General features: G+C 48.9%; 6 protein-coding genes across 6 annotated transcripts; 3 read left to right on the top strand and 3 right to left on the bottom strand.

Annotated features, from left to right (window-relative positions):
* Window positions 1-1,062: 1,062 nt before the first annotated feature.
* FPOAC1_013143 (uncharacterized protein) lies at window positions 1,063-2,262 on the top strand (the record flags this gene model as incomplete). Its single annotated transcript, XM_044857485.1, has 3 exons — window positions 1,063-1,080; window positions 1,246-1,549; window positions 1,610-2,262. The coding sequence occupies 3 exons, from the start codon at window positions 1,063-1,065 to the stop codon at window positions 2,260-2,262; spliced, it is 975 nt and encodes a 324-aa protein (XP_044701668.1).
* A 4,102-nt stretch (window positions 2,263-6,364) lies between these two features.
* Window positions 6,365-7,698, bottom strand: FPOAC1_013142 (uncharacterized protein; the record flags this gene model as incomplete). The annotated part of the gene is made up of 2 exons (XM_044857484.1): window positions 6,365-6,675; window positions 7,311-7,698. The coding sequence occupies 2 exons, from the start codon at window positions 7,696-7,698 to the stop codon at window positions 6,365-6,367; spliced, it is 699 nt and encodes a 232-aa protein (XP_044701667.1).
* An 88-nt stretch (window positions 7,699-7,786) lies between these two features.
* On the bottom strand, window positions 7,787-8,399 carry FPOAC1_013141 (uncharacterized protein; the record flags this gene model as incomplete). Its single annotated transcript, XM_044857483.1, has 2 exons — window positions 7,787-8,118; window positions 8,174-8,399. 2 exons carry the CDS (start codon window positions 8,397-8,399, stop codon window positions 7,787-7,789), a joined length of 558 nt encoding a protein of 185 aa, XP_044701666.1.
* A 3,759-nt stretch (window positions 8,400-12,158) lies between these two features.
* Window positions 12,159-13,169, top strand: FPOAC1_013140 (uncharacterized protein; the record flags this gene model as incomplete). The annotated part of the gene is made up of 1 exon (XM_044857482.1): window positions 12,159-13,169. The coding sequence occupies one exon, from the start codon at window positions 12,159-12,161 to the stop codon at window positions 13,167-13,169; it is 1,011 nt and encodes a 336-aa protein (XP_044701665.1).
* An 8,297-nt stretch (window positions 13,170-21,466) lies between these two features.
* Window positions 21,467-22,976, top strand: FPOAC1_013139 (uncharacterized protein; the record flags this gene model as incomplete). Its single annotated transcript, XM_044857481.1, has 3 exons — window positions 21,467-22,184; window positions 22,220-22,773; window positions 22,821-22,976. The coding sequence occupies 3 exons, from the start codon at window positions 21,467-21,469 to the stop codon at window positions 22,974-22,976; spliced, it is 1,428 nt and encodes a 475-aa protein (XP_044701664.1).
* A 602-nt stretch (window positions 22,977-23,578) lies between these two features.
* Window positions 23,579-24,140, bottom strand: FPOAC1_013138 (uncharacterized protein; the record flags this gene model as incomplete). Its single annotated transcript, XM_044857480.1, has 2 exons — window positions 23,579-24,008; window positions 24,061-24,140. The coding sequence occupies 2 exons, from the start codon at window positions 24,138-24,140 to the stop codon at window positions 23,579-23,581; spliced, it is 510 nt and encodes a 169-aa protein (XP_044701663.1).
* Between the last annotated feature and the right edge of the window lie 172 nt (window positions 24,141-24,312).

The following is a 24,312-nucleotide window of genomic DNA, read 5'->3' as shown; positions in this document are numbered from 1 at the left end:
TAATTGGCGAGTAAGTGGCATAATTTGTCGTTTGATCCATGGTTATCACCAGTGTAGAATACCACCTTATTCCAGATATTATAATCCTCGAGCACGTGCTGAAGAAGCTTCCATTGTTCGGCACCACCGTGACTACCCGGCCCGTCAAGACCTGGCAACTCCGACAAAGCTAATAGTGCCTGCAGCGCTTCCTTTGCATCCGGATCTACAAATTTGACGCATATCCCAAGGAAAGCTTTGTGATTTGGAGCAGACCGCACGTCAGCAGAGAGATGAAGTTTCCATGGTGTAGACTGCAATTTTCTTCGCAACATGTCTTTGTGTACACGAAAGGAATTGGAGACAAGCTTCTGTATGGAGCCGTGAGAAAGGCTGATGAGGTCATCTGCCGCAGGATTGACTGCAGAAATGAGCGCATGAAGCTCTGGCCAAGAACTGCAGTTGTAAGAGAGATTACGGACAGTCACGAGCTGAATAAGTGCCTCCAACGCTGCTTTGTGATTGATGGCATGTCTCAGAGTTTCTTCTCGTTTTGCCAGTTGCTTTGCAGCATGCATATCGCCGGCCTTGGCGAAAGCATCCTGAATCAGACGGTCACGCCGTTTTTTAATCGGATGTTCATGGGCTTCCAGCTCAATGCCGTGTATCTTGAGCAGATGATTCCGAAAGGTCGTTGAAACGGTCGTGGAGTAAGTCGGACTTACACAATGCATGCAGTAGTAAATCTTCTCATTTTTGCGACCGCAACGAGATGGCTCCGAATTGAGGGGCTCACGGGCGTGAGCCCAAGTATTTGCGGTCGTTTTACGCTTTCGAGCCATGCGCTCTTGGACATCGCCGCTTGAGAATCGAGGGTTCGTGCTGAAGATTGAGGAAGAGCACAATTCGCTTGTGGACACTGGAATCCCCGCAGGGTCAGTGGAAGTGGATGTCATCAGCGAGGACATACGCAGCGTCCTTACACAGTGGTGTTGGAATTAAAGAAAGAGTGGAGAGTTGGAAAATCGCCCCTGAACGGGATTACTACAGGGATCAAATTTTTTCCGCCGTATTGCCATACTTATGGAATACGACATCCCCGTATGGAATATGGATTAACGCGTATGGATTATTCCATATGGATTAATTAATCCATACGCGTATGGATAGAAAGCCTGCCTGGATATACACGACACGGATATATTCCGTTCCGTGATTAAGAGGTTGTGGATGAGAGGACAATTTGGCTCTAATTACACTGCACAGAGCCTGGATTGTGATATTCCAGAGCACGATGCCAAAGAAAAGCCAATTGGCGAGAAGCCTGCAGAAGATACACCGGAAAGGTTAGACTGGGAGCTATTGGTACCAGCAGACGCGCCCGCAGAAGCTTCGGCTTATGATCCAGAAGAAGAAGCTCCTGTAGAAGCAGCGCCTGCCGAAGAGGCGCCTACAGAAGAAGCGCCTGCTGCATACGACGGCTCACCGGAAGAGGAACTACCCACTGCAGAAGCATGTCCGGTGGAAGTGTACAATGAAGATGCACCGGCTGAGGCAAAACCCACAGAAGGTACGTCGCCCAGATCCATACTCGTCAGTGTATTCATATACTCACCCGTGCCATACACAGTAGAGGAAACATGCGAAGATGATTACGTACCGAAAGAGCAGGACGCAACATACCTACCTTTCAGTAGTCAACACAAGTTGATAACCTTTCTACAGGAGGTCCTTGAGGGAGCATGTTTTGCTTATGGACGGAGAGAGCTGTCGAAATTATTAAACGAGCGTGGCTGGAATTGCGTCGAAGCAGTACCGCTCCGTATCTGGATGGACCAACTCGCTAATAGACGACACATCCTCGACACAATACCCAGTGAACGTCTCTTGGAATCGGTGGCTGGTACCCAAGACATCGCTGTTAACCGCACGCCTATTGATTCGTCTAGGATGAAGAAGTTCCTAGAGGATGCGGCCGAGCTTACCGATATCTTGAAGATGAAAGACTACGGCGACATCATTAGAAAGGTTCGAGTAGATATCAATAAGACAACCGAAGGTTTAAGCCGTGAGGAGCAGGAGGCAAAGGACCGGCAAGAGAAGAATCTGAAGCGAATTGCCGAGGAACGAAAAATACTAGATGAGCGGGAGGCGGATGTTCGAAAGGAGCGGGGAAAAAACAAGAGGGAGCGCCAGATATCGGCTGGGCTGGAGGTCAAAGGGTTGTTGGATGAAGCAAAGAAGTCGTTTGGGATAACAGTCTTTTTCGACGAATTGGCATAGTAGTGTCACGGCCAGGGTCCCTGGATGCATTCAGGGTCTTACCGCTGCACTAAATGGCAAAAGACTAGGATGTAAGGTCCCTGACCTTACACTGCATTCTCATATATATAGCTATAGCGCCCTCAGATCAGGATCAGTTCAGGCTTTAGGCTTCAGGCTGTGACAAGTAGACGTGGGAGAAAGCTTGTTGATAAAGTTAAGCAGTAGTATTTTTACCAGCCAACCAGTAAATTAAGGGACTACATAAAGATGAGAATATGCTAAGAAAAAAGCCCTTTCTTCGTGAAATTCAAACTAGAATTAAAGTTACTTATCGTCCTATATTGTAGTTAAAGTTCTAAGGCAGACGATAGGGTAAGCGATGGTAGTACGGGGGCTAGACCTCCCTAAGATTTAAAGTTCAGGCCGGGGTTATAAGGAGGGAGGGGCTAAAAGGACACCACTGTGAACAGGGGTCAGCAGAGGTCTACAAAACTGGAGCAGTCCCCCATAATCGTGGGCAGGCAATTTCTCCACTCTCAACCGCATACGACAATTTTCCATCATAATTAATCGCAACGACAATGCGCGACATAAAACGATTTAATGCGACAAAGGCAGCTAATCTGATGATGAACAACACAACGAAGACGAAATGGATAATACGACCCGTATGTAACGGTTGCACCTAACCGTTAGGCCACAGGGCAAAAGATTGGGCTATAATCACTATGTGAGCGATTGCAGTGGTGCTTACAGCTGCCTATAGAAGCCTTACAGCGCTGTTACGGGACCAATCGTAACACCAGGGGGAGTCGGTTACATGGGTGCTTGACTTAAGTTCTTCCTTGCTTAGTTCTTTTAAATCATCTTTGAGATGCTGGACATCCCCAGAGAACGTCTCCTTTTCATTAAATATCACGTCTTTAGTGGAGATGACCTTGTTGGTCAAAGGATTCCAGACCCTGTAGATGTTTGTCAAGCTATACCCAACCAGGTATCCTATCCACCCTCGGGGATTGAGTCGTTGTCGTCGATTCTTCTTTTTCAAGGCATCGGTCGTCATCGCGAAGGTTTTACAGCCGTATACTCGAAGGTGTGTCTGATCGGGCTTACGCTCCGTGACTACCACTCCGTCCCTAATGGCAAAGTAAGTGTAGAAACGCTCATACGGCGTTTTCCAATTGTAGATGTACTTCGGTGTCCTGTTGTATAGGTATACAGCAGCACGCCAGATCTCAACCCAAAGGAACGAAGGTAGCTTTGCTCCGATTCTCATTGCGCGAGCTTTCTCCTTGATCACACCCCCGAGCGCTCTGCGCCGCCGTTTTGACTTTGGGCATATGGCGCGGAGGGCTCTAGGCGCATCCCGTTTTTGATACTGAGGAAGTCACTTACCTGGCGACTATCCGGGATTTCGTTATCGCACTCAATGACCTCGGGCCTGCACTGGAGTTGTCGCTCTAGTGTTCTGAGTAGATGCTCCAGTGCATAGATAAGCGTTGGTGCAGTTCGATCGGGAAGATAATAGTCCCAAATATAGCCAGAGTAACTTTCAGTGACCAGCATAGCTGAAGTACAGCCAGAATCTCCACTGATGTCGTGGAAATCGATGGCGAGTCGGATGCCGGCCTTCTCGGGCGGAACTCGTCTTTGTCGATGGACTTGGCGTTTCATCTTCGCCGTTCCACAAGCATCACACTCGACCGTGGAGATCCCCTTGATCTTCACCCCCCGAGATTGGCCCACGAGGTGCTTGAGTGCTTCAGGTCCTGGGTGTCCAAGTCGAAGGTGCCAAAAGGTTTCGTTTCCACTACAAGGAGAACGCTTACTCCACGAGTCATACTGTTTCCGTCTGGCCAGGAACGCTGCTGCTGCTGTCGATTTGTCGATGTACTCCAATACATACTGGTCGAAATGGTCCGTCAATATGCAGGGGACTGAATCATCTTTTCTGCGAATTTGGTTGTTATTTCCTCTCGTGTCCCAGTAGTAGCCCCTTTTTCGTAACTGCCGGTATGAGACAATATTGCAGGCAAAGTTTGTGCAATGAGCTACGTCATGTAATCTGAGCAGAGAAGGCCCTTGGGGCCCCCTGAACGCGAATGTCCACGTTCCCTGTTGGAGATCACAAATGTGAAACGACCAAGTCGGTGGCAAGGTGTGAAACAAGGTGGAACATTCCACGGAGGTGGTGCCTGTACATAAATAGTAGTTCTCCTACTGCATCTTTTGAAAGAATTAAGAAACCTAAACTCTTCCCATTTTAACACGACTCCCGTGCGAACAAGATATTGCGAACACTCTGGCCAAGGGTTTCGACCGCAAGCATTTCCAGCGCCTCCTACTCGAATGGATCATCGAGGAAAACCACGCATTTAGCGTCTGTGAGCAAGGAAGACTACGCCAGATATTCGAATACCTTAACCCACTTATCAAGATCACGGATGCCAATATTACCAGGACAACCATCCGCCGCAAAGTTTTCTCGGCCTACGAAATGCACAAGGATAAGGTCGTCGCAGCGCTGAAGAAGTCATGGCATGACTGTCATGCGGCCTGATTCACGTCTCCTTTGACGGATGGAAATCAGGCAACAGGCACAGCTTGTACGGGATTGCTTGTTTCTTTCGGGATGAGAATAGCCAGCCACGCAAGCTGGCGCTTGGTGTACCGGAATTGAGAACTCGCCATTTTGGACACAACATTGCGGCCGAAATACTGGACGTCCTTGACGCCTATGGTATCCAGGATAATATTGGGTACTTCACACTGGACAACGCGGAAAGCAACGACAAGGCCATGGAGGTAATTGGTGGTGAGCCCGGGTTCATCGGGTCGAGGATGCGTGGGCGCTGCTTCGGCCATACGCTAAATCTCTCGGCCAAAGCACTGCTGTTTGGTCACAACGTCGAGGCTTTTGAAGAGCAGTTGTCAGGGGAAGCTGCTCTGTCTGAGGCGGAGCACACACTTTGGCGGCGTAAAGGACCTGTCGGAAAGCTGCACAACCTGGTGGTTGGCGTCCGAAGGTCGGACCAGCTTACTTATTTGCTGCGGAGTATACAACGATCCGAATTCGATCTATCCTCGGACCCCAGGATTAGAGCGAGGCAGCCGGTCGATTTGATCATTGACAACGATACCCGGTGGCTTTCTCAACTATACATGATTAGACGCGCCATCATTCTTCGACCATTCATCGAACAACTCGTCTTGAAGCATCGTCAACAGTGGGAGCAGGACAACAGATCAAAGAGGACAGGGAATCTCAGAAAGTCTGCAAGGGAGCCCCGGATTTGCTTGGAGGAAAACCAGCTTACGGTCAATGACTGGGTAGTCCTGGAACACCTAGCTAAGCTTCTTGGATTCTACGAGGACTCCGTGAAGACTCTGGAAGGCGATGGCCAACAACGCAAGCGGAAAGGAGGGTGGGTTGGCTCGTACGGGAATGTATGGGAGGTTATCCAGGGATTCGAGTTCTTGTTGGAAGTACTCGAGGACTATAAGCAGCTTGCTTCTGAGATACCCGCCGCGGAGCACTTCCGAATCAATATTAATCTGGGTTGGGAAAAACTCAACAAGTACTACAGCAGGCTGGATGAGACACCAATCTATTACACGGCCTTAGCGCTGCACCCGGCTTTCCGGTGGGGGTATTTCGAGAATGAGTGGAAGGATAACACGAAATGGGTGATGAAGGCGAAGCAGATGGTCCGAGAAGTGTGGGAATCGGACTATCGTCACCTGCAGGTGGTCCGGAGTCCCGTGGATGACGAACCAGTTGCGAAGCGGCAGCGAAAGTACTACAATCCATTTCAAGCGTACTGTGAGCGCACGCGGCTGGTTCTCGGATACGGTTTGGTGAAAGAGGAAGCGACTTTGTCTGACGATATCAATGAAGAAATTAACGAGCTCGGATTATGGTAGTCGTCATGGGAGGCTGGAGATAACGATGTTAGAGATCCAATATCATACTGGCACGAGCGCAAACGTCGGTATCCTCGTCTTTCACGAATGGCGCTGGACTTCCTTACGATCCAGCCAATGTCAGCAGAGTGTGAGAGGATGTTCGCGGCGGCAGGGCGGATGGTGACGCCGCTACGAAATCGGCTGGACGCGGACATTATAGGAATGTGTCAAGTGCTGCAATCGTGGTTACGGGCTGGGGTGATTTACGACCTGGACGTGTCACATCAGGATCACGGCGGCGGCGCAGAGTGAGTGCTGCATCCTCTATTTCCCACTTCGCGGCAGGCAGGCCTGACTTCTGCATCCAGATGATATAAGATACGATAGCTTCTTCTTCTTCCTCCGTGAGCTGCTGCGGGCGCCCTATCTTAGCATCAGCAACATCCTCATAAGCAACGGTATTTGCAGCCTCAAGCCTCTTGACGATACGGTCGATGGATGCACGAGCAGAGCCGGCATATCGAGCTTCAGCATCACGAAGAGTCAGTGCCTTTTTGGGCGGCCGGCAGCGTCACGATTGAGGCCGTGGCGAAGTCTCTGGCGTGAGAGAACAACAGCCTGAGCAGCTCTGAGATTTGATTGTGAGGGCATAATTTCTATAGACGTGATATATGAATTTTCTACTGATTGATGTCCTAGAAATCATTGGTTTTGGCGGGCAAAAGTCATGATTCTACGACGGCAGCCTGTGCGGGGTTGTCTCACACTTTTGTGCCCAACTAAGCTTGCTTAGTTGGCCCCCCCTCCCGGCTAGCCAACGAGTATAATTGACCAGCTTACGACGCCCTTCCGTACTGCCTTGATCAGATTTCAATTCTAATATCTAATCGGATTGAGACGTAGTGTCTTGACAAAGATATGCTTTATTGGGAGGCCAGATGTACCTATGTTTCAAGAAAATAGCGCCGGGAACATATCCTTGTTGCTGTCGGTTTGGTCACCCTGTTACCAAGAACCAGAATGTTGAATGCTGGTTCAGTATAGTGATCTGACACCAGAATTGGCAGACCAGCCACTCATTCAGCAATTCAAGACGACGGCTGTGCCGCAAAAGCTTGTCAGCGACAAAGTCCTCAAAATCAAATACGCACCCCACTCACCTTTGGCGAAGTAACTGTACGAGTTGGTGTGTCTAAGGTTCTGAGCTGCTGAAAGAGCCCGGGTTTGTTCGTAGCTGTAAGCCCTATTGATATCCTTGAGGCCGAACAGATGGCCCGTCTCGTGGAGCGTGACGAAGGCCTGGTCCCTATAATGGCATTGGTTGTTTTGAAGCTGCTTTTGGTAGTACCCAGGGCAGGTGCCTATGATTCCCAGCTTGGGCACGGCGTAGGCTACCGCATTGCGTCTAGCGCAGACGCCCCTCGGGTCGCCACAGTAGTAGTGGGCACCCCCTGAGTTGATGCTGCTGCAAGCCACCGCGATGCGGTCAAAGATACCAGCGACGTGGTTGCGAGTCACAGGAGCGGCCGACTTGAAGTACTCCCTCATCCTGGCGGCAGGTCCGGAGCGAGCGGCGGCGGCGGCTCGACGCGCGCGATTTCGACATATTCCGATGGCCTGGCTCACCGCCGCGCGCTTAGCCCCCCTGGCAGCCGGGCACCAGGATGTGACGTGCGCGAAGGGCGAAACCCTGATGGATGGAGGAGGCAGCGGCACCGTCCACGTGCGTGTTGATGGTGTTGCTGGTAAACTGGATCACGCCTGCGATCTCGTTGGACCCGGGCAGAGCGTACAAGAAGGATCCAGTAGAGATCAGAGAGAAGTTGCCGCCGGCGCCAAGGTTGTGGGTTTCACCGACATCGAAAGTGGTCTCAAGGGTCTGCCCAACGCGAAGAGCTTCAAAGTCGGTGTCGTCCACGTCCTCCATAGAGATTTCGACATAAACGCCTTCAAAGTCAATGCTCTCGCCTAGTGTTTATTTAGGTTAGCCATGCGCTCTGGCAGAGCTTGCATCTACACTCACCATTCTGGAAGATCTCAGCCTTCTCGGTTTGGATATCAGGATCAATCAGTGAACCGGTCTTGAACAGCTTCAGATCAGATCCGCCATTGTTGGTGATCGTCGCCTTAACAAGCGTGTTGCCAATCATCTCCAGGTTCACTGCTAAGGAGGATGCATCTCTCTCGTCGAATGGCATAGAGTTGGCAACAGAGGCTAGGAGCATAATGGAAGACGAGAATAACTTCATCTTGTCTGGTAACTACGGATTGTAGTGTGATGGGCGAAACTCAAGAAAAGACAGAGATGCTGGGACCAAGATCAGACTCATAGAACGTCAGGGAACCACCATTATATAGTAAAAAGAAGACCATTGGGTCTCTCCCTGATCGCACTCAGCGACTACCTTGCCATGTCTGCTGGCATCGCAGTACATGACCTTCCTCTACTGCGACACCGCTCCCGTATGCTGGAGCTAGTAGATGGAAACGCAGCTGAAAGATGCTTTCACTCCCAGCCGAGCTTCGGCATGATGTCCAGATTGCAACATGGTAGATGGAAGCAGAGTTGAAAGATGCTTTCGCCCTTGACCGATATGGTATCCAAATTACAACATAGTAGATGCAAACACAGCTGAAAGATAAAAAAGCATGATCACAACGATTCTTGGCATGCCCCGCTGCGCCCACCCCAACTCCCAACACGACGACACAACACCCAATACAGCAGATGCGCCGTTGAGTGATCAAATGCCTCGCTGGATTGAAAGGCTCTCACATAGGTTCGTGAATATTAGTATGGTGCATCTCCGAGGAACCGCGGTCCATCGCTGATGCAGAACACAACGCGATTCTTTGGTGCCAAGATTGCCGCGGCGGGCCGGCACATGGAGCCGAAGCGGGAGAGGCCAGTGTGGATGGTGGATGAGATGGGGGCTGAGCATTACCAAGCCAACCTTCCGTTTTTACCGTCAAAGTTGCATCGAGCTGACAGGATCACCGAGGATCTCTCACAGACATCACTTCACTCTCACTTGCCAAATGCATGGGAAGAGAGTCGCTGTCCATGTGGGCGCGACGGCCTTGGTCCTACATGTTGTGATCTAGATAGGGTAATCGCGGACACGCTGGTCTTATTTTTCTGAGACTAGCTCAAATCGGGTCCCCGCAAATCGGTTTCAATACGACAATACTGCGGGATTCCTGCATTGTTAAAGCCGTGATCAGCAATCAGTTCGATTTATTGGCGGCGGCAGCAACCAAGCTCTTTCACTGGCTGTTAGAAGATATACACCGGGGTAGGCCGTTCTAGACTTGGGGGATTTAACACGCGGTGCGGGACGGGACCTTTCAGCTCCCCGCTATTGACTCTTGGCGTCCGGTCAGGACCAAGTGGCGTCCAATCAAAGACGGAACTGATAGCTTCCAAGGCTCACACAGCACAATTCAGGGATGGCTGAGGCCTGTTGCTTTGTTATCTGCAAGGGTTGAAAATATGCAGCCGCTTCCCTTTTCATCAATGCCCAGCGCGGCCATGCAACTAACAATGATATTTAAACGAATCATGATGTAGCTGCTCTGTTCTCGAGAAAATGGAAAGGAGACTTTCTCGCACACGGATACTGTTGGATGTTGAGGGTTCACCCTCACGTGGAGGATGAGGGAGGCCGCATGAGCAGCCGAGCGGCTCGTCAGCGTCCAGGCCTTAGCGTTGCATTCATCACGTACATGGACATCCTCTTTTCAACAGTTCTTCTTGAAAAGCCGAAACATACATGACAGTTGAAAGCTGAAAGTTCCGTGTGACTTGGCATCATTGTAATTGGAACATTCAGAGGGTCAGATATGATGAAATGGTGAGGCGATTGCAACCGCCACTATTGTGCTGATTTTTTCTGCTTTGAGGGGCATTTTCCCTTGTGAAGATGACTAAAAGGGACGTCGCATGCTTTTCTGAGTCAAGGTCAGCGTTGAAATACGCATGGCGCAAGCTGAAAAACAACCCTTGTAGGATGCCAATGATATGCCGTGAGAGAGAGAGAGTTTATTACGCCCGGGAGAACGAATCTCATAGGGCCAGTAGGTACCCTAAGCTATTCACGATTCCACCGCATTGGTCCGGTCTACACAAACTCTGCTTGACAGGCCTGCTTGAAGACCGACTTCTCCAAGTGTTCAGCATCCTATCTTCAGCAGCTGAAGCATGGTCTGTCAACTTGAGGCTGTTCAATGTTAGTAGTCAACTGCGATGTTAATGTTTAGTATGTTGAGTTTTCCCTTTCAACTCAGTCTTCCCGTAGCCATCGCAAACTTGGTTGCCGCTCTCACATGTCCGATTCTTCGGCTCCTATCTTGCTGAGGTAGCTGTTGATCCTGGCCATTCCTGTGCGAAGCTGGGAAAGCACGTCGGCCTCTCGTCTCTTTAGACTGTCGTATAGCATTTCCGTGTGCTTGCCTGGTAGAGCTCGGTCGATGCGCTTAGAGTAGCCGCCTACTCTGTCACGGGCACCTACGGGGGGCCCGAGCGTGTAAGCTTGGACCGTGGATGGGGACTTTGATGATGTGATGTGTGCGCTAGCCGATGCTGACTGTCGGATCAGGTAGTCTAAGGTACCTAATTCAGTAATAGATTGTCAAGATGATGTTAGATTAGTGGCTGGGGATGGGGTAAAACCCGTCTCGGACAGATTGAAGAAGGATCAAGTCAACAATCAATAACATCATAACATTTTTAAATCCACATCTGATATTCGTAATTGCGCGCATCCAACAGATGACCGTGCATATGCGCAAAGAAAGAGTAAGAAAAAGAAGGCCCTGACAAAAAACCATACTCGTATAACGTATCCGGTGGGGAAAGGTAACAAGGCGACAGAGCTTCGGCATTGGACGATGTCTCACAACGCCATGACTCTCTTTCAGGCCAATACAACGGCCATGGAAGTTTAAATGTTTCTCGCGTTCTTTTACTTCGACGAGAGGATCTCTTTCTCCGACGGATGGGTTGATTGCAGATTAATATATTACTCAACTAATTGGTGGATAAAGCTCAGTTTCATTAGCGATATACATGTGCAGCGCCTGATATGTGAGTAAATAGTATAGATGAATAGATAAGCGTCATGACTGAGCCCAAAGTCATAGTAAAAGCCTCTATCAGGTCACATATCTCTAATATAAAATGATGTGATACGGTGATGTGCTGTGCTCAACGTGAATCTTTCTGTCCTGAGACCTACAGCTGCATCTGCATGCAGAATCCTCTTTTCGTATGGGAGACTCCTGTGTTGGAGAGAAGAAATGAGGATCCTGGACGAAGATCGGCCGCCGCCCTTTTTAGCAAAGGTCTGACACGTCAGAACATTCTATTCTTGACAAAATAGTGTGGTGGTGGTGGTGTCATGAACCTGATGTAGTCGAACACGGAGGGAGTGTGTAACTCTCTTTTAGAGAAACACGCATTGGTCTCAGCATTAGCCAACATTTTGAGCTTCTCCACAAGTTTATTTATTCATCTTTACAAGGAACGTTCAGGGATGTCCCCAGCGGGAATACGACTGGAAGGCTCGGGCCTCTTCCGCCTGAACCCGCACCCCAACCTTGTGTTCGTCTCACCTCGGGATGAAGCGAGATACAAGTCGGTCACCACAACGCACATCAGGCATATTTCTGTATTGAGAACCTTTAACAGCCTCAGATGTACACAAATCTCAGAAGGGGTCGTTTTAGTAAGGGGTCATTCAGCTCGGGAAGGTCAATGGATTACGCATCGGTCATCTGCCTTGAGGTGTGGACGGCAGAACAGCGTGCAGCGACTGTACGACAACCAGATGACCATGGACGATCAAGTCCCAAAAGAAAACTATAAAAGGAGGAAGATTCAACCAGAGGACACACAGTCAAACATCAACAGATTAGCACACAGCATCAAAATCAATCATACTCTTCTTCTTTGATAACCAAACCTTTTACATCGTTTTCAAACTGCCTCTCTCACCGCCTTGTGCAAGATGGCAGCTCACTCTTTGATCAAGGGCCTCATCGTCGGGTCAGGTCTCCTCGCGGCCGCCGTGCAGGCTTCCTCGGGAGATCATCGCCTGAATGCTCGAGACAATGGCGGCTACAGGCCTGAGCCCCAGGGACATTTTGTCTGCGTCGAGCAGCACAAGATCGTCAAGGTGACCGTCGGTGAACCCGGGGGCGAGTGCACCATGACGACCGCGTACCCCGGGACCTCTGTTGGATATCCCCCGGGGACTACCCTTACCCCGACGCCAACCTCAACGCCGCCGCCGGCCTTCTCATGCGATGAGGGTGGCTACCTCGTCCAGGGGACAGTTCTGTACCGACTCAACTTGGAGACTGGCGACAATCCGGCTGTCAACGAGAACGTCGGGCCTGGCGGTAACATCAATGCCATCGGTTATAATATCCTTGACAATTACCTCTATGGCTTTGTGGCCGTGAGTGGCGGCCGGTGGCAGCTGATCCAGATTGACGCCGAGGGTGGTCACCAACTGCTTCCCCTCACGGTTGACCGTTTCTACAGCACGGGAGATATTGACGCCAACGGTCAGCTGTGGATTGGGGCATCTGGGACTACGGCTTGGGCACAGATCGACCTGGACCCTGATTCGGCGAGGTACGGACAGCTCGTAGATTCGGGTACTATGAAAGTCCCAGGAAACTTCGTTGCTGACTGGGTGTTCCTTGAGAACGGCGGCCCATACCTCTACTCGATTGCCTGGTCGACCACAGCTCGCCTTGTTCGCTGGTCCATCGAGAGAAAGGAGTGGACGGAGGTCCGTGACTACGGCAACGTCACGCCCGCGGCGCCTCAGTTCGGCGCCCTGTACGCTGTTGGCGATGAGATGTGGGGAAGCGACAACGCCTCTGGCAAAATCATCGCGTTCCCTGTCCTGGACGATAATGCGCCGGCGAGGGATATCAGCGCAGGGCCGCCATCGAACAGCAACGATGGTGCGCGTTGCTTCGCTGCCCCAGCACCTTCGAACCGCTAAGGGCAAAGACGGTGCCGGAGGGGTGAGAGGGCATCATTCTCGTAGGAACACGGACTTTCTGTTGGTTCTTTTTTGTGGCTGAAGCAAGCTGACTTGGGCCAGAGTATACGGTGGTCTGGGGAAGAGCTTTGTCAAGTATTTGTTAGTCACAGAGAGAATCGATGTGTGCCCAACCTGGATCGCCAGACCAGTTGTGTTGCGCTTGGCCATGTCTAGGAAACGTAATCAGTCCCGGTAGCGGATGTGCCCAGACCGTCCATCTGTGTTCTATCCGTATTTCAGACTAACTCAGTGATACGTGTGCATCACAACAGATCGCTTTTTGACCAATGAAGCCATACGTGACCCGTCGTGTGGGATGCTGCTGAAAAGGAAGAAGGAAACCAATGTGGGAGCGAAGGACCAAAGAGTGCGGCTAGGGTGCCTATATCTCGAACATAATAGAACTAACAGGTATTGTAAACATTGTTCTCTGCAGGAAGCTGTTCTTCTCGCGGGAAATTAGATGACTTACTCGCTCTTATACTGATCACTTAATCTTCTGTTGAATCTCAAGTCATAACCCTTTATTACTCTATCTGAGAAGTATGCCTAAGTGAGTCGTCCTGTTTACTACTGCTTAATCATAGTACGTCCAAAAAGAGGAAATAATATAAAGGTGCCGGGGATAGTTATATTAGAGCTTAATTTGTTAAAACGAGTACCCGTGGGTCTGAGTAATCAACGCCGACCCACCCTCCTCTGGAGGGTGGGTGAGATAACCCGTAACTGCGTACAAACCGTAACCACATAACTATGCCGCCGTGATCAACAGAACCTTCAATTCGACATCAAATAAATCCAGATTTTCACAAATAGCTTCATTTCAATCTAAATTCGCTATGAAACCAATTTCAAAAGAATCCCGGGTTAATGCGGCGGCTGCAGCCCGCGCTTGGCTATCCGGGGAGTCGATATCACGTACAACGCGTCAGCGCCCCGCACCACCAAAAAAGCTATCACAAAGCGATGTTGCAGCTCAACACAAGGCTCCATTGTCTCTCACGAAGAAATATATCTATCTTTTGAAGGATGGAAAGCCTCTTCCAATGATGAAGAAGTCTATGACTATGGGAGGTCGCCCAATGGCATTGACTATACCAGAAGAAAGAGCTCTCATCGAGTATCTCAGCAATGTTGAGAACAGCGCTTTTGCAGTTACTGAATCTGTCATTCGTAACTATGCAAGTTATATAAGTTCCATACGCATCAAAGGCCCAAAAACGAAGCTATCACAAGCTTGGGTACGGGGCTTCAAAAGCGGCACCCTGAGTTACAATGTAACATCCCCAAGACCAAGGAAATTCAACGGGCCAGCGCAGAAACAGATATTAAACGACTAGATGGATGGTTTGATAAATATGAAGCTATTCTCAAGAGCTACAATATTATTCAAAGGAATAACTGGAATTTCGACGAGTCTCCCTTGCAAATTGGCTGGGTTTCCGGCAATGTGAGGCTATTCTCGATCCGCAAGAAGCATAACACACGGGCTATAGCTTTTCAGCCGGGCAACAAGGAGTCATTGACTTCAATTGACAGTATCAACGCCGCTGGTCAATCAATTCCTTCATTTCTGATATTTTCTTTGGAAGTCATTGCTAGAAGAATATACTCGAGCAGAAATTGACGAAGAAGTCGTCCTTACACATACAGAAACCGGCTTCAATAACGCCCAACGCGGCGTTCAGTGGCTTCAACACTTCAATCGGCATTCCTTCGCAAAAAGCAGCGATTTTGACGGCTTCACGATAAAGGAATGGTTCGGGTACCCCCCTGAAATCAGCCTCGCGACTTGGAGCCAAAAGTACGCATATTTGGCATCCAAAAAATCCCGGACAAATTCCCCTGTCACTCGTCTACTAGTAATGGATGGATTTTCTGCTCATGAGGATATTCAGTTCATTTGGTATTGTATCATGTTCGATATCGTGCCTTTCCTTCTTCCGAGTCATACTAGTCACATTCTTCAGCCCCTTGATGTGGGGGTTTATCTACACCTCAAAAGGGCACAACGAGATAGCCTCAATGACTTCGTTGCCGGCGGCGGTCTTCAAATCACAAGATTTCACTTTCTCAATATGTGGAATACACTATACAATGCTGCTTTTAGAGCCTGTTATATATACGTTGGCTGGGAAAAGTCGGGACTTTGGCCCGTTAACAGAGAAATCCCCCTTCAACCACTACGACTTGCAGCCAAGCAGAAAACCGAGCCTCTCTTCCCCAAGCTTCTACATCCTATTACACCAAGAAAGTCGAAAAAACAGCTCAATGATATACGTGAAAAGCTTCAGATACTAAGCAGCCCAACGAGAGAAATACTGAGGAATGTAGAGGCATCTCTTGACTATGCAATCATCGCAAAGTCGGCACAGCTTGAGATCGTTAAACTGCAACGCGAGCGGCTCGCGATGGAGGCACGCCGGACCGGCTCACGGCGGCGAATCCGCAACGAAGATGGAGGTGCCTATACAATAAAGAGCCTGCGCAAGCAGGGTGTCACAGCGTCAACATGAAGAATTGCTTGTTACTAACAAAAAGCAGGCAAAAGAGCAAGAATCCTGGTTGAAGGAGCTACGGCAGAAGGCACAGCCCCCTGTTGATGCAAGCGGCCCGAAGTTGCGAGGCAGGGCCGCGGCCAAAGCAAAGGCAGAAAAGGAAGCTCGTGATACAGCCAAGTGGGAAGAGATCAAGAAGTCATTTATAAATGATTGGGAAATTGAGAATCAACAACGGATTGCAAAGAAGTGGAATGAAGTTGATGATGAAGAGAAGAAGCTGATGATTTCAACGGTACCCAAATCACTCCTTGACGGCATCCCTGACCTTGACAAATGGCAAGAAGATCACCCCTTTACCTTCATTGAAGATGATGAGGATGTCAATCCATCGCCAAATGCCGAAGATTTCATCTCGGTAGCTTCATCGCTTGAGCTCCCGCAACTTCCTCGATCTGTTACTTCGGATAGTGATGATGTTAGTATCATTGTATCCTCCCAGGCGAGAGCTTCTCAAAAAGCCCCAGCAAACTATACAATGGCTCCCTTTGGCGTGGAAATCAACAGGGAGGAAATCGAAGAGATACCTAGAGAGAATTGGGGGGGTTGGGGCTACGATCGGAGGCCAAATAATTACTCATCGCGAGAGGGAAGTGGTGTTGAGAGTGATTCCGGGCCAGTAGCCGGCCCTGCACCGAAGTCGCCGTGATAACCCGGACTAGGCAAGCAAATAATACAACAACAACATAAATACATATTCAATGATGCTAAAAATAATATTGAAGATACTATCGATTGAGCGCTTTTAAATGATATAATTATTAATTTTTTCTGATGTTATTTGATAGCTGTAGCTTACACGGCGGCATAGTTATGTGGTTACGGTTTATACGCAGTTACGGGTTATCTCACCCCCTTTTTTCTCCAGAGGAGAGGGGGTCGTCACGTTAGTCCCGACCGGCGGGTAACGTGCTTGATAAGCGAGTTAACCAAAAATCCCTCAACTTTCATCATTACCATTTGATTAAGTACTTCTCAACAACCTAATATGACACAGCCTTCAAATGAAGCTAGAATCCTTCTTGCCCTTCAGGCCCTTCAAAATAACCCAAAACTAAGCATCCGACGCGCTTCAAGTATGTATAAGGTTAGATACGGTACCCTCCGTAACCGAAAGAATGGCATGCAATCGCGGTGCGATTCTATCCCAAAATCACGGAGACTATCTGATCTAGAAGAGAGGATAATAATCCAATTCATTCTTGACCTAGATTCGCGAGGATTTCCCTCGCGACTGCGTTTTGTGGAAGAAATGGCCAATTCTCTGCTTGCTGACCGTGACGCATCACCTGTTGGCAAGCGCTGGGCTCATAACTTCATCAAGCGACAACCAGAGCTAAAGACGCGTTTATTTCGGAGATATGACTACCAGAGAGCCAAATGCGAAGATCCGACTATTATTTGTGGCTGGTTTAGGCTTGTACAGAACACAATTGCAAAGTATGGTATCCGATCAGATGATATCTGGAACTTTGATGAGACTGGCTTTATGATGGGCGTCATTATGGCCGGAATGGTTGTCACAGGTTCAGAAAGGCAAGAAAGGCTAAAATCAGTGCAGCCTGGAAATCGTGAATGGATTACTGTAATCCAGGCGATTAATGCGGAAGGTCAATCAATCGCGCCGTTTATCATTGGTGCAGGCCAATACCATCCACAACCCCTCTTTCGCCACCACCCCTCTTTCGCCAGGCAAAATAAAAAAAGCTCCACCAAAACTCACCAACTTCACTTACACAGAATTTGACCAAATTGACAGAAATGCGTAAAATCATTCATTTAATGAGTCATAAGTAGATCAATCTATTGTACTCTGGTTTTTTTCACTATCCGCTGCGACCGCCTGGTTGGTTGGTGGGGTATGTTTTCCTCTCTGACTTCTATGACCGAGCCAGCCTCCGATGCTGACTCTTGCTCGCTTGAAGAGATAAATTCCACCCCGATAGGCGTATAACGAGTCGCCCCTTCTGGTATGGACTCTTTACCAGCTAGAGTCTCTCCAAGAGTCATGAAACGTTTGTTAGGATTCGGCACCGCCTTCCTCTTCTTTCCTCTTTTCAGCCGAGCCAATTCTTCCTCTAGGCTGGCAATCCTCTGCGTATGCGCCGCTACTGTCTGCTGGTGAGCTTCAAAGCCCTTGGCTATCACGTTGTATCGTCTCCGCGTCTTTGGTGTCTTGTTCAACCCAAGATCACGAATTTGACGGCTCGTCTGTGGCGTATCGTCCGAGCCAAGATACGGCCTGGGTTCAGGAGTCACTCTTGGGCTGCCGTTTGGCCTATCTTGTTGGATTTCAGGGTGCCGCAACGCTTTCGCACGTGAAATTGGCCAGTTTCCAGTGACCCTCCAGCCTGACAGTATGTTCTTCTTAGTCATTCCAACTCGGCGAGCTTTGGCGTAGGCCCTGATGAAATTGACCTTGTCCATCGGAGCGGAATCAGTCAACGAAGCGAACCTTTCCAACTCTCGTCGATATGCAGCCTTCAATGCGTTGAATACTCCATTGTCCAGTGTCTGGAGTCCATGAGAGCAGTGTGCTGGTAGATAGCAGCAATAAACGTTGTTCAAAAAGCACGTAGCCATCCATTCATCCTTCCATCACTCAGCACTAATCTTGAGGTGGGGAAAATGGAGAACATACTGTTGCATGGCTTCCATGACCATCTAAAATGATCAGCCTAGCGTCTGACTCGTCAGCAGGTGTAGTCTGGGGTAGATAAACTCTTTCAAGCCATTCAATGCCTATGTGGTCATCAGTCCACCCGTTGGGCGATGTTATGTAATACCAGTCTGCTATCTGCTTGAACTCCTCAAGAAACCATTGTTTCTGCAGTTCTTTTCCCTTGAAGATTATGCCAGGAACTAAAGCGCGGCCGTCAGCAGTGACAGCTTCGATGAATGAAGTCCAATTTCGAGTTTGTGGTCCTTTGAGAAACGCCTTGCGCTTCGGGTCCGCGCTTCCAACAACTAAGCTATCTAGGCCTGAATGAAGAGAATTAGTCAGTCAAAATGCAAGCACAGACAAGTAGTAGAGGTGAATACTTGCCGAAACCAGTCATAATACCCCCTTCATCAACGTTGACGGTGTTTTCAGGCTTGATCCAGCCATACTGGCCATCCCGGATATCAAAGTACCAATGAACCGCTTTAGGGGTAAAAGAGTCGAACCTTTTAGCTTCTTGACGTCTACCCATCTTGGTCTTTAGATCTGCGCGGCGATTGATAAACTTGATCACCCAGTTGCGTCCCAAGTTGGGATGTTCGCCCTGCTGTCTCAACAAGCCCATGACACAAGCGCGGATTTGACTATGGGACGGAGCATAGCCCAAGGACTCCTGGCGGAGAATCCAGAAAGCCAGCCTATCCTCTTGTCTCTTGGACAACCGTCGATGAGGGTGGATCTGCTCTTTCACGGCCCCGCGGCCGTGAAGTCTGTCGATTAGAGTCCTTCGGGGCACTCCCCGTCTATGAGCGGCTTGAGGGGGTGAAAAGCCATTGTCAGTAACGTCCAATATGGCCTCTGCCACGTCGTCCTCTGTGCATTTCCATCGAAGTCTTGACCTAAGCATTTTCATGTCGTTGTCAAAGACAAAGACCAAAAAACAAGGCAAAGAGCGGTGAGGAATTTGGCGATCAAACTAACGACATTTCCATAGCACAGCACGCATAGATCACGTACCCTGCACAGCCTTATAAGGTCAGAATCATCACATCCAATCATTTTTATGATCAATAGAGGTAATTTCTCTTGAGTAGCTATATATTTAGGCTGACTTTCGTGTAAGTGAAGTTGATGAGTTTTGGTGGAACTTTTTTTATTTTGCCTGGCGAAAGAGGGGTGGTGGCGAAAGAGGGGTTGTGGATGGTATCATCTTGCGAATTGGTACCGAGAATGCGACCTCCCAGGTAATTGGGTTATTGCAACAAGCCAAAATGGATGGACAAATAACGAGCTGGGTCTTGAGTGGCTAAAGCACTTTGATCGATCTACAACCAACCGATCAACTGGTCCCTACCGTCTTCTGATCCTTGATGGTCACGAAAGCCACCACTCTACCGATTTCGAGAGATATTGCCAGGATCACAAGATCATCACGCTCTGTATGCCTGCCCATGCATCTCATCTACTCCAGCCTCTTGATGTTGGGTGCTTTGGGCCGCTGAAACAGGCTTATGGTCGAGAAATAGAGCATCTGATCAGATGCTCTGTAACCCATATTTCCAAGACTGGGTTCTTTTCTGCCTTTTATGCCGCATTTAAAGCCACCTTTACTGAAAGCAATATTCGGGGAGGTTTTAGAGGAGCTGGGCTTGCTCCTTTTAACCCGGAAAATGTAATCTCAAAGCTTGATGTGCAGTTGCGGACCCCAACGCCTTCCGAGGAGGCTGCTAAACCATCGACCACTTGGACTTCAAAGACCCCAACAACAGCAATTGAGGCCCAATCTCAGTCTGAATACCTTGAAAGGCGAATCAGAAGGCATAAGAGTAGCTCACCAGAGTCAATAATTGAAGCTATAAGGTCTAGTACTAAAGCAACAAAGGCAGCTTTACATCGGCTAGGCTCTAGCCTTAGTAGAGGCTAGGTTAAAGGATCTTGAACAAGAAAATAAGATACTAAGCCGGCGCCGAAGGTCAAAAAGGACCAGACTACAGAAAGGAGGGGCAATGACTGTACAGGACGCATCGTAAGTAATTGATCAGATGGATGTTGATGCGCAGGTAGTGGTTGAATCATCTAGAAATGGTGCTCGAGGAAGGTCGGAGCGACCGGGTGGTCGGCGTTGTGGTGTATGTGGCAAGGCCGGGCATAATGCAAGGACCTGTCAGGTAGTAATTGAGATATCTGGGGAAGAGTATAGTAAGTGATTTTAATTAATTAGATAGTTTGTGGTGGTTTTATGGCGATTTTTATTTAGATAGTTAAGATTTTTGGTCAACTCGCTTGTCTGGGAGGCTCGCGAATTGGTATGACTACGAATTGAAAAATTAAAATTAGCAATCCTCATAATCAGGCCTTCTATGCTGAAGTTGTTGGCCCAATACAGAAAGATCAGTTGACATCAATCTAGACCGGCACGTCAGCCTCACCGGACGAACGGAAGCATATCTGTTAGAATTTTACCAACTACACCACACGCCACCAAAATGGGAATCCCCACTTAGAGCAATGCATGAGTGGTTTTTACATCTGACAATATCCGATTGCGAAAAAAGTAAGACGTAAGAAGAGACAACAGGTGGGGGGCATGGCGAACAGCGCATATACCAAAACATCAAACATGACGAATGGTAGTCCGTCTGGTGGTAATTTCTTTCGCGGGGTAGATGTGCTATCCATGTTGGGTTGCGTGGCCGCATTGGGTCTAGGTGAAAAAGAAATCGGCTATATATTTTCAACTCCCATGGATAATAAAATTATGCTCCAAAAGTCTGTAAACACCCCACCCTGTAGCAACTCAACTACTTCAGCCGCGATAACTTCACTTATACACAATTAATTCAATTAAATTCCAATAATAATTAAGTCCGAAGGACTTCTATTACGACGATAACTTGAACTTTCAAATCTCCACTCCCATTGGCCAAGAGTGTCTCCACTAGGCACCGATTGGCCAGATGTGTGTCTCCACTCAACGATTGGATGACAGTGACGCCCTCATCCTTTCCATCCCCTCCAATCCAACACAGTCAGTCATGGCTGATTCTATCCCTTCGATGAACGTTTACAGGAAATGCAAGCAGGAGAAGCCAGTAGATCAATTCATTTCGAAGACAAAGTCGTCACTCGCATGTGGAAGACCTACGACCGACTGTCTAGACTGCAGGAATCGACGAGCCTTAGGCGCCTCTAAGCGTACGGCAGAACAAGCTGAGTTATCCCCAGTATTTCGAGAAGGATTGCCATTGATAGACTTGCAACTGGGCACACCAATCACCACGTCAACACGAACGGACGCGCCGATTACTCTCCGACCAGGTCCGTCGGCTGCTTCTCAAGAAGGCGTACGACTCGGGACGCCCATCGAATCTCCGGTATCGAGTCTTTCTATTTACCCGAGGCCAACTCGAGGGGGAAGAAATCCCCGTCCGCCCGCACAGCTGCAGCAGCCGGCCATCGAACGCCCAGAACATCGAGATTTTGAACTTCCTGACCCGGACTGGGCGCGTGATCTGTCGCATTGCCCGTTGTCTGATAAAGATAAGGACCTCCGGGAGGCGTTCTGGACGGAGCTGGAAAACGACCGGATGGAACACTGCGCCCGTTATCAGGAGACATGGTTTGACATGGGCTTGAAAGACGGCGTTTGCAAGCGTTGCATGGCCAAGGACAAGAACAAAAAGGAGGATGAACCACTGTTTTTTCAGCCGAAAATCAATTGGATTTTGGCTCAGTCCCCGCATTCCTCCCCCAGTTGACAAGAATAGAAGAGATGCTAATCGCTCGAGTTCACCCTCTCTACTTTGATGGGCCACTCCAAGACCTGCATGAGGTCTCTGGCCAGACAGCATATCTGGCGTTCAACCACACTGTCTCCTTGAAGAATGTCCAGCGGCAACAGGGCGACGATCAGGCTAGCTTTCGTCTTGCGCTTGAAGAATTACGTGGTCTGAAGTTATCCATCGAATCATGGAAACTTCTGAGTCAGCGTGTGCAGGTCAAACTAAGCCAGCGCGAGGTATATACGTTTGATGCTGCTCTTCGTATCTATCGCAAGAAAGCTCGTGTCAATGAGTACAACTACGACCACCTAGTCCGTCTGAAGCACCCAGCAATCCAAGTCATGGCCAAGAATATTGGCAGCGGTGCTGACAAGGCAACATCTGAACAGTCCGGCAACCTGGCTGGCCAGTTTCCGGTATGTATCGGTGCTCGCCTCATGATCACCCAGAACATCTGGCAGCCAGCAGGTCTGGTTAATGGGGCCCAGGGGATAGTGTATGACATCGACTGGGCACCTGGCGCTGATACACGTCGTGACTCGCCGTGTGTCATTATGATGGTGATAGACAAGTAAACCGGGCCATCTTATCTAACCACTGATAATAGGCGCAAGGTAGTGCCCATACTCCCCATGAAGCGAGACTTCTTTCTTGGAACGTCCGCGTGTACACGGAAGCAGTTCCCACTTACAGTGTCGCACGCCATTACGGTTCACAAGTCACAGAGCATCACGGTGAACAAGATGGTGACGGATCTGTCTGAACGGGACTTTCAGACAGGGCTTAGCTATGTTGCAGTGTCGAGGGTCAAGATGCTAGAGGGGGTTAATGATCGATGCCCCATTTGAACGGGCATCTCTCTACTATGACAAGCTACCTGATGGCAAGAATAGTTCCACGTGAGGCTCTATAAGTCCTAACTGATTAGTAGGTGTTCTGATGAAGGTCCGCGACCAGGACTGGCGGAGGCAACAGCAACTTGATCAGCCCCTTTTCCATCCTCTTTTTTCTTAAAATCTTAACGACATCCACAGTTAGCAATATAAGCAATACAATATGAAATTTCATCTCAGACAATCCTCCACAGCATAGAGATATATCCTTCGGACTTTATTACGCCCTCCCCCACCTCCGGTGAGGGTGTCACTATATTTTAGTACTTATTTTGGTATATAATTGCCATTGATGGATTTCTTACGCCTTTACCATATGATCTAGAAATGGAAAAGATACGTCGGCAATACTTTGGCGAGTTCTAGCCGAATACTCTCTGTGCAACATTTCTGCAACCTATTCTAATAAAAGGGCCTGCTGTTTCGGGCAGGCCTTAAGGTACCAACTCCTTTCCCTCAAGCAGATCATACGTCACACTATGCTGGTATCGAACTGTCCTGGGGCAGCCTGACCGTCAAATCGATGCTTCATACCCTTCTCTTGAACGTACGACATGGCTGTGTCACGGAGAGTTGCCCAATCAAGCACTGAAGTCCCCAAAGCCTTGCTATCATTCTTCAGCGTGGCTAATGCTTCTCTGACCCACTCGAAACAGTTCCATCCCTCTTGCTCCCCCCTAACTGGTACACTCCTCAATATAATCTCAAGTCTCTCCATACTCTTAACCTTTGCCACCTGAATACGTACCAAGATCATTAGGGTAGATGCTGTGCCCGTCTCCTGCTCACTGAACTCCCAGACTGACTGCATACCACTGTAGATTCGTTCTTTGGCATGGAACCGCTTGCCACGTGTCTCATTGTTTTCGACCTTGGGGCCAACTAGCAAAGCCCAATGATACCTGGCACTGTTTGTCAGCTGCAGCACACGCCTCAGGAATTAAGAAGCCTGACTTGTCTTCGCCACCTGGCATCTTCGCTGTACCTCCTCGAGCGTACAATCCAACGTACAGACGCTCTTTATTGGATGGCATGGTGTATATTTGGGGGTTATTTCGTCGATATCTCAATCTCAAAGATGCTGTGCGGCTGTGAATGGAAAACGTTTCCTTACAGTAAGAGATAGCACAATAGTGAAAAGTCTGCACTATGTTGCAGATTTGTTGCTCAGCGAAAAGATCGCCCTTATATAGAGATAATACGAAA

The sequence above is a fragment of the Fusarium poae genome, assembly GCF_019609905.1.
Source record: "Fusarium poae strain DAOMC 252244 chromosome Unknown contig_1, whole genome shotgun sequence".
Classification (NCBI taxonomy): Eukaryota; Fungi; Ascomycota; class Sordariomycetes; order Hypocreales; family Nectriaceae; genus Fusarium; species Fusarium poae.
The sequence above is the reverse complement of the archived record's forward strand: the minus strand, read 5'-3'. Positions and strand labels throughout refer to the sequence as shown.